Genomic DNA, 9,651 nt, shown 5'->3' on the forward strand with positions numbered 1-9,651 from the left:
TTTTTATACATATATATATATACACACACACACACGCGCGCGCACGCACACACACACACAGGCAGGCATCGTGCCACCAGCTGCATTTTAGTCTTGCCGAGAGACTGGGAGGGCTGAAGCGATACCCTTGGGAAAGGAGGCTTATTCTTGGTGGGCTTCCGCTGGAGAAGACAAGTTCCTCTTTGGGGTGATTCTCGTGGGTAGGAGTCATAGAGTAAGTGTCACCGGAGAGCGCCAGGGGGCAAGGGGCTGGGGACACACACACAACACACACACACCCTCCCCTCCGGCTTGCCTGCAGCGGGCAATTTGAGCCACGGGGACGGACGGGACACTGGTTTGGGCTCCTTTTCTAGGCCTTGGAGAAAAAAATTGGCTCATTTAAAGTGCATTTAGAATGTGAAAAGCATCTCCGAGAAGGAGCTTTCCCTAACTCCTGCCCCCATCAGCTCCCTGTTTAGGAACCCATCTTTTCCAGGCTCCGCCGGTCTCCGTCCCCAGCTGCCACCGCCCGAGAGGTGTTGGTCTAAGCTCAGCTGCCCCCAGGTGCAAGATCGTTATTCAAAGCCCGATTTTTCCCTAACGGGGCAGGGATTCGGGGCCGGCAGGAGCGGTGGGTGATCTCTGCACGGGGGAAAATACACAGCCCACGTGGCTAGTAAGACTTAAATTCACATGTGCCTCCAAAAAGCCACTGGGGACAAATCTTGGCCTCGCTATTTCCACGGTCAGCGAGAACTAAGGGGTGGGGGTGGGGGGATGTGCTTGCATTCGGGGCGGCAAGATTTGGCTCGGAGCCTTCCCCAAGAATAAGCTCCTGTTGAGAAACACCCTGCCCGTTTTATAGCCGCTTTTCAAAACAGAAGCCTTTAAAAAACAAAAACAAAACCCCAACCAGAGTCGGGATGGAGAACCTGGGAACAGGATGGGAAAGCCCATCCTGGGCTCCCCAACGCACGCACACACGCACACCACAGCGCCCACACTCACACACAAATACTGGTCGGCCACCTCAAAACGGGAACTAATTTACACACCACCACACAGCGAGAGAAGTCGTAGATCCTGAGCCAGGGTGTAGATTAGGAATCTCTTGGCTTCCAGCAAGATTTAGGGTGGGTTTTTTGGTGGGGTTTTTTGTCATTTTTTTCCTCTTTTCTCCTTTTTTTTTTTTGTTTTCTTATTTATTTATTTTTTTAAACTGCTAAACCAGCCAGCCACCTGCTAGTTAAAAAGCAAAGAAAAAGGGAGAATTCCCAGGATTGCTTGCCCTTGCTGAGACGGTGGCAAGTGGCTGGACGCTACCAACTGCAAGAGGAAAAAACCAACCAACCAACCAAAAAAAAAAAAAAACCTCACACGCATCGAAAAAAACCTGTGTTTCACCACTTATTCCAAGAGGGGAGAGATGGGTGCTGGTTGCTGTTTTTATCTTTCCCTTTGAGGGGAGTTTGGGGTGGGGGGGAGGGGGGCAGGAAGGGAGGGGGAGGAAGGGAGCTTTTTGGCTGACATAGTTCTAAACGTACATCTATCACCACAATAATAATTAAAAAAAAAGCACCACCCTACTCTATTTCACAGGGCCAAAAGAAAAAAAAAAGAAAAAAAAAAGAGAAGACAAGGTGAACATACACCGACTACCACCACCACGCACAACGACGAGAGCCCTGCAGGTCAACTCACGGCCTCTTCAAAAGGAAAAATAAAAGAGAAAAGAAGAGCTCAAGATGGTAACGGGAGGAAAAAGAGGAAAAAAAAAAAAAAAGAAAAATTAAAAAAAAAAAAAGGAAAAAATCCAAAATTCTCTCATTACAAAGAACAAGAGAAAGAAGAACCATTATGGTACGCTCCCGACTCTCCAAAATAGCTGCAGAAACTCGGCTCAGCCTTCCTCCTCCTCCTCCTCTTCCTCCTCCCTTTCCCCCTGGCCCCAGAGACAGAGTCCTGCTGCTGCTCACATCTCGTTGGAGTAGGTGTAGTTGGGGGTGGCCGAGTACTGCGTCTCGTGCTGCATCATGGCCCCCTGCGCCGCCCCCATGGCCGCGTTCTGGGCCGCCTGCTGCACGTGGGGGTTCTTCCAGGCCCCCGTGGTCCACTCCTCCTGGGCTTTGCTGAAGCTCCCTCCGCTCCCCCGGTAGAACTTGTGCACCTGGAGAAGGTTGGAAAAAGGAAAAATCCAGAAGTGCTGAGCCTCCCAAAGGGTAGCGGCAAGGGGTCCCTGAAGCAACCCGGCACCCCCAAGCAAGCCGGCACCCCCCCACCCCCGTTCCCCTCCCATACCATAGTGAGAGCAATGAAGGAGAAGACGGCCATCCCCGTGAACAGGACAGTGGGGATCAGCATCACCACAGCCGACCCCACGTTGGTCCCGAAGAAGGAAATGGCTGCAATCCAGCCGCTGCAAGGAGAATAAGACAAGGAGAATAAGACAAGGAGAATAAGACAAGGAGAATAAGACAAGGAGAATAAGACAAGGAGAATAAGACAAGGAGAATAAGACAAGGAGAATAAGACAAGGAGAATAAGACAAGGAGAATAAGACAAGGAGAATAAGACAAGGAGAATAAGACAAGTGTTCGGCAGCTTGGGGCTTTTCCCGGCTGGCTCTGTTCATCCCTCCCAGCTCCTCAAACCATCCTCACAGAATCATGGAAGGGACCTTTGGAGACCATCCAGTCCAACCCCCCCTCCCAAAGCGGCTTCGCCTAGAGCAGGATAGACAGGATGGCATCCAGGCGGGTTTGGAGTATCTCCGGAGAAGAGAGATTCTCTCTTCCCCAAAGCGAGAAGCTTCTGAAGCACTGAAGGGTGTTAAAACACCATCTCAGCAGCGACTGCCCTCGCACCCAACACCGGAACAGCACCCTCCTTACCAGACACCCCAGCCGGGGATTCCCACCGCCTGGATAATGCTGATCACCAGCTGGGCCATGAAGGTGAAGAAGAAGGCCATGAAGCTGAAGGAACTGTCTGTCCTGCAAGAGAAGGCTCGGGATCACTCCCTGCGCCTCCATCCCCGCTGCGCCGCAAGGGAAGGGAGGTGCTCCCCCATCTCAGACCCTTTTTGGGGCAAGAAGCAGCTGTGGGTTAGCGAGAGGGCGGTGAGAAGCGGAGCCAAACTATAGGCAAGAGGGGCAAAAAAAAAAAAAAAAAAAAAACCACAAACAACCCACAACCAAAACCAAACTCGGCAGAGGCTGAAGGTGGCACCTGGGAGAGCCACGGGGCATCAAACGAGAGGGCATCCACCTTCGGACACGGCTCTCTGCTCACACTGCCCTACCGTCAGGCTCAGCCTCCCCACGCCGGGGAAGAAATACACCCCCAGTTTTCTAAGATTTGGGGATGCTGCACCGGGGATCAACCTCAGGAGCATGATTAATCGATATTTAGCACCTTGAGGGCTCGTGGAAAAAAAAAAAATAAGAGAAGCCTCAAGGATGGACGGGAGGGGAGGGAAAGTTGGCACTGCAACTGCATCCTCACCGCTTCCCCCTCCCCCCCCCACCCAATCCCGACGCTGGGTAGGGGGTGTCTTTATATCGCAGGGTTGGGGGGTTTGGCCCTCAGGAAACCCCAACCACCCTTGGCTTTGAAGATGATTAGAAAGTAAAACTAAAGGGATGGACAGAAAGAGCAGAAATTCCCCCCAAATATCCGGGCAATCGTCCCAAGCTAAGCGCTAACCCTTTTGGAAGAAAAAAACAAACAAATAAAAATAGGGATTTAAAAAAAAAAAGACCATGAGAAGCCGGGCCGGGGCGCGACCACTTACTTGAAAGCTTTGTAAATAGGTCTAAACCAGCAGACATAGGAGCAGGGCGTAAAGAGAATGAGCCAGAGAATTGCCAGTCCGAAATTAACAGCTCCGCCGCCTCCAATCAGCCATGCGAGGCAGCCCACGAGATTCACCGCCAAGGTGATGCTGTTCACTGCAAACACACACACGCACACGCGCGTGCACACGCACACACAGAGGGAGCAGAGTAGGGGGTAGGCGAGGACACGAGACGACCCTTCCCCCCCCCCTCCTCACCCCACCCCACCACCGCCCCCCCCCCAGACACCCCAGGGACCCAGCAGCAGCTCGTTACCCAAGCCGGATTTCCCTTAACTTCACTTAAATTCAGCTGGATGAGGCTCGGGAGGGGGGAAAAAAAAAAAAAAATTATATGTATATCGCTCAGAGTTGTAATGTCCTAATTTCCAGGGGTTGGGGGGGGAGGGGGGGGAGGGCGAGGAGCCCCATCCCCATCAGACCGCGGGGGTGGGGGGGGCCCATCCCCATCACACCACGGGGATGGGGGGGGCGAGGAGCCCCATCCCCATAACGCCAGAGGTGTGTGAGGAGCCCCATCCTCATCACACGAGGTGGGGGGGGGAGCGGCAAGGAGCCCCATCCTCATCACACCGGGGCATGTCTCCATCAAGAGAAGGAAACTGGAGGAAGCAAAGCGAAGCTTTTCCGTCCCCCCGCCCCCCCCCACCTCGCCTCCAGCTACAGCTTCCCCGAAGGAGCTCATGGAACGGTTGTTCCCCCCCTCCCTGAGCGCCAGAGCCCCCAACTCCCGTCCCCCTGCCTCGGGGTCATTGCCACACAAGGGCCCTCACTATGAAGCCCAGCTCAGGGGACACAGGACAAAGCTGGGGGGGGGGGGGGGGGGCAGGGAAGGCTCATCTGCATTCCGCCGCCTCCGATGTTTGAGAATGATTCATTCATTCCCGGCGGGAATTAAAACCCTCTCCCGGGGCGGGAGAGCTGCAGCTGGCCGGAGAGGGAGCTGGGCTGGCCGGCTGGCTGCTCGCTGCTCCCTTAAGTCCCCAAGGACACCCGGGGGTGGGGGGGGACGGACACCTTTCGGCCTCTCCGCTGGGTGGTTTTTCATCGGGGGGGGAGCAAGAACCCAGCGCTCTGTGAAATGAAGCCCAGCCAGAACAGCCAGACTGAGACGGGGGAGGGAAGAAGGGGGGATTTAACACCCCCAAAACGGGCCTCCCCAGGGAAGCAAATCTCTCTTATTTTTATATATATATATTTTTTTTTCAGCCTTTGTAGAAAAGCTATGTTAACCCTTCCTGAGGTGACAGGGGAAGCCATCCCGGGGTCACCTTCCCCACGGGACACAGTCCCCAGGAGCCGCAGCGAGGGGGTATCCCTCCCCGTGCTGAAAGCGCAACCGCCCCCACCTCTCCGGGGCCAGCTCAGCTCCTCGTCACCCGCCCCCGAGCTTGGGGTGTTCCCTTGGGCACCGAGATCCTTCCAAAATTCAGGGAAAACACCCCAGTAAGGAACTAACACACTCCCAGGGCGCAACCTGTCCCCTCCGGCCCTTCTCCCTTCTCCCCCCCCACCCCCGGGGTCGGTAAGGAAGAGAGATCTGGTGAGTTTTAAGAGTTAGAAGAGGGTGACAGCTCTGTTAGCACAGCACGGCACACAGAGGCATGCAAGAGGAACAAGCAAGACCCATTTTTTTTTGGGGGGTGGAGGGGGAGGAGGGTAGGGAAAGCCCTGGGCTCCCCTGTTTTGGGGAGCAGGCGCCCAGTCCGAGCAGCATCTCAGCCTTGGTGTCACTTCCAAAGGGCTCACGAGGAGCGGGGTGGCAGAGGAAGCCCTTCCCTCCCCAGCCTGGCTGGCCAAGAAAGCCATCGGAGGCTTGGCAAGCTCGCTGGTGGGTCGAGGCCAGCAGCCGAGCGAGACGGAGAGGGGAGTAAATCCTTGGGCAGGAGGAAAGGTGGGCGCTGAGCCATCTCCTCCTCGCAGCGGGACATCAAGGTCACCACCGATGGCCCTCAGACCCCCCCATCCAGCTCCACACCTCCATCCCGGAGGCTGGAAGGGCCGAAGCCCAGGAGATGCTGCAGCCCTCAACCCATCCCCAGGGGGGTTTTGGGGGAGACACCAAGACCTGGAGGGGGCAGAAGGACTTTCCCCCCCCCCCCCCCCCCCACCCCCCATCTAGCTCTGCTCTTTTCAGCCGGTGGCTTCCAGAGGAACAGCCTCGAGAGAGGCAAACGCAAGCCCACCCGAGCCCTTTCCCACCCAGGGACTCACGCATCCAGAGGTAGTAGAGCCGCTTGGCCATGGTCCGGTGCTGCGGCGGGATCTCTGCATCAAAGTCCTGGTAGAAACATGGCTTCAAGGGGATGAACTTCGGCAGGGGAGGGAAGTTGTTGGCTTTTTCTGCAAGGAAAAAAAGTTCAGCCAGTGTTGGGCATTGGAGCCGAGCGTAAATCAAGAGTCTTCCTAATTAGGCTCGTTCAACCACCCCCCCTCCCCAAAATGGATGAGTTTCATGCAGGAATTAAGGATTTCCCCTCACAGCCACCAGCGGCCCACCCACACGCACAGAGGCCAATTTAGCTCTGGCTTGGCCACGTGGATCCCACAAGCGTGGCCACCCACAACCCCACCGGGGACTAACAAGGTGACGTTATGGCCAGGAAAACCCCAGATGGGCATCAGAGGAAAGGGACAACCCAGCCAGAGACATCCCCCCACACACACCTCCCCGAGCCCCGTACCTGCCATGCCGGCACGTGCTCAGCCTCCCCGTTCCACAGGAAAAAGCAGGGTGGGGGCGGCAGAAAAAAACCCAAACCTGGGAGCTTTACCAAAGCTGGAAGAAAACGAGAGAAAAAAGCAATGTGAAGGGGGTCAGAAGAGCTTCCACCTTCCCACCGCTTCGGAACAGCTGGAGGACCGAACCCCCCCACAACCTTGGCTTTATTTACCCCAACACTTTCCCCGAGGGCATTCCCACCTCCCAGCGGCGGGAGGCAGGATAAATCCCAGCTCCTCCGGCCCCTGAGGCTTACACTGGGGTTAAGGCAGAAGATTAAGAGAAGATCCAGCGAGGTGGGGCAGGGCGAAGGCTTAACCTCCCACCCCCGACTGACCTACCTGCAAGCCCCCGGGCTGGGAAATCCTCAAGTTCATTACCTGGCCCCAAAAGCAATTTTATTTTTTTAGTGTTTTGGGGTTTTTTGTTAATTTTTCTTTCTACAAACAGCCTCTCTTCCAGCCCAGGGAGCTAACTACCCGAGGGCACGGCAGCTCCCGGCACCTCCTCTGCAAGCGAGCGAGAAACCAGGCCAAAAGGGAGCAGGGGGGAATGGGCTGGAAACATCAGCTGGAAAAAATATAAGGAAGGAAGGAAAAAAATATAAGGAAGGGAGGAAAAAAATATAAGGAAGGGAGGAAAAAAATATAAGGAAGGAAGGAAAAAAATATAAGGAAGGAAGGAAAAAAATATTAAGGAAATAAATCAGTGGCGATTGTTGCTAATGAGTCACTTGAGCACCGGCTTTAACGATTACTCATTTTGGCACCTTATTGGCGGGGGGGGTGGTCTCTTGTCTCTTGCAGGTGGGAGCTCGACATCCCAGGACGCTCCCGGACCACACCAGGCTCAACCCTGTCCCAGCAGTGACAAATCAAGCAAAATTAAAGAAAAAAAGAATAAAAATAATAAAAATGAAACGTGGAGAGAGAAGGGGGGAGAGGGACGGCAGCAGATTTCTCCTGACACGGGGTGCCGGTGCTTTGGGTGAGGGGGGGGAAGGTTTTTGGGGGAGGGTAGGGGGTGTCTGTCTCCACTAGGGCAGCCCCTACGACCACCACCCAGCGCCCAAAAAAAAACCCGCCGGCCGGGCAAAGCAAACCCACCCGAGGGCAGCCCACAGCCGACTCCCTTGGCTATAAATACGAGGTGACGTCTCCCTGCCGTGACGGAAGCCAACAGCGACGCACCGGGGGAGTCGTGTGTGTGTGCGCGCGCGTCCCCCTCCCCGACACGTGTGACACGCGGCCGGGCATGCGCTCCACCCCGACGCCGCGAAAAAACAAGGTGCTTTGGGTAAAATTGGGTGGGTTTTTGGCCAAACTGATGGGGGGTGCTGCAAAATGGGGGGGAGGGGAGGGGGAGGGGAGGGGGAGGGTAGGCTTTTGCAATGCCACCCACCCCACCTCAGCCCCCGGGGAGGGGGGGTTGGTTGGGGGGGGGTGGAATTGCTGCCCGTGGGTTTCCATGGGCGAAAGGCCGTGTACCCCACGCGCCCCCCAAAACCCCATCCACACACCCCCTCCCCAGCCGGGAAGGGGCTTTCCATCAGCGGCTCGGCTTGGGGAGGGGACGAGAGGAGGGGGGGGCCAGCGGCTTGCCCCCCCGTCCCCGTCCCCGGCGACAAGGGGCAGCACCCACGCGGGGGCGGGCGGCTGCGTGGGCGCCCCCACGCCGCGCACCCCCGCCCGGAGCGGGGTGCAGAGCCGGGGGGGCGGGGGCGGAGAGGGGGGTTGTGCAAAGGGTTGTCGCCCACCCTCGGGGGTGAGCATCCCCCCCGGCCCCGGGGACTCACCGGCGTGGCGTGACCCGGTCCCGTCCCGCGACGGGTGGCGGCGCCCGCCCGCCCGCCTAGCGCTGCCTCCTGCCGCAGCGACCCGAGTTCTCGCGAGACTACGGCGCCGCCGCCGCCGGGCCGGCTATATGGGGGCAGCCCCGAGATCTCGCGAGAGCAGCAGCAGCAGCAACCGCCGCTGTCCAGGGTCCTGCTGCCGCCGGCGGCGGGGAGGAGGGGCGGAGCCGGCGGGAGGGGCGGGGACACGGTGGGGGCGGGGCCGGGGGGGGCTTTATGGGGCAGAGATGCGATAAAGGCTAGCTGGGGCAGGGCAGGCTCCCCGTTGGGCATGGCTATCATAAACGGGACGTGGACAGGAGGAGACCCTCCGTGGGGCAGGAGAGACCCTCTGTGGGGCTGGTAGCTGCTCTATGGGGCAGGCGAGACCCTCTATGCAGTAGAAGAGACCCTCTATGGGGCAGGAGAGACCCCCCGTGGTGCAGGGAGCTGCTCTATGGGGCAGGAGAGACCCCCCGTGGTGCAGGGAGCTGCTCTATGGGGCAGGAGAGACCCCCCGTGGTGCAGGGAGCTGCTCTATGGGGCAGGAGAGACCCCCCGTCGTGCAGGGAGCTGCTCTATGGGGCAGGAGAGACCCCCCGTGGTGCAGGGAGCTGCTCTATGGGGCAGGAGAGACCCCCCGTCGTGCAGGGAGCTGCTCTATGGGGCAGGAGAGACCCCCCGTGGTGCAGGGAGCTGCTCTATGGGGCAGGAGAGACCCCCCGTCGTGCAGGGAGCTGCTCTATGGGGCAGGAGAGACCCCCCGTGGTGCAGGGAGCTGCTCTATGGGGCAGGAGAGACCCCCCGTGGTGCAGGGAGCTGCTCTATGGGGCAGGAGAGACCCCCCGTCGTGCAGGGAGCTGCTCTATGGGGCAGGAGAGACCCCCCGTCGTGCAGGGAGCTGCTCTATGGGGCAGGAGAGACCCCCCGTCGTGCAGGGAGCTGCTCTATGGGGCAGGAGAGACCCCCCGTCGTGCAGGGAGCTGCTCTATGGGGCAGCAGAGACCCTCCGTCGTGCAGGGAGCTGCTCTATGGGGCAGGAGAGACCCCCCGTGGTGCAGGGAGCTGCTCTATGGGGCAGGAGAGACCCCCCGTCGTGCAGGGAGCTGCTCTATGGGGCAGGAGAGACCCCCCGTCGTGCAGGGAGCTGCTCTATGGGGCAGGAGAGACCCTCCGTCGTGCAGGGAGCTGCTCTATGGGGCAGGAGAGACCCTCTGTCGTGCAGGGAGCTGCTCTATGGGGCAGGAGAGACCCTCTATA

At 58.1% G+C, this 9,651-nt stretch overlaps 1 protein-coding gene across 1 annotated transcript; it reads right to left on the reverse strand.

The window, feature by feature from the left end:
- Positions 1 to 1,954: 1,954 nt before the first annotated feature.
- Positions 1,955 to 6,529, reverse strand: SCAMP5 (secretory carrier membrane protein 5). The gene is made up of 6 exons (XM_074156024.1): positions 6,523 to 6,529; positions 6,053 to 6,244; positions 3,776 to 3,932; positions 2,874 to 2,975; positions 2,281 to 2,398; positions 1,955 to 2,149 (listed from the first exon to the last, which is right to left on the reverse strand). Exons 1-6 carry the CDS (start codon positions 6,527 to 6,529, stop codon positions 1,955 to 1,957), a joined length of 771 nt encoding a protein of 256 aa, XP_074012125.1.
- Positions 6,530 to 9,651: the final 3,122 nt, after the last annotated feature.

The sequence above is a fragment of the Numenius arquata genome, chromosome 11 (genome assembly GCF_964106895.1).
Source record: "Numenius arquata chromosome 11, bNumArq3.hap1.1, whole genome shotgun sequence".
NCBI classification, from domain to species: domain Eukaryota; kingdom Metazoa; phylum Chordata; class Aves; order Charadriiformes; family Scolopacidae; genus Numenius; species Numenius arquata.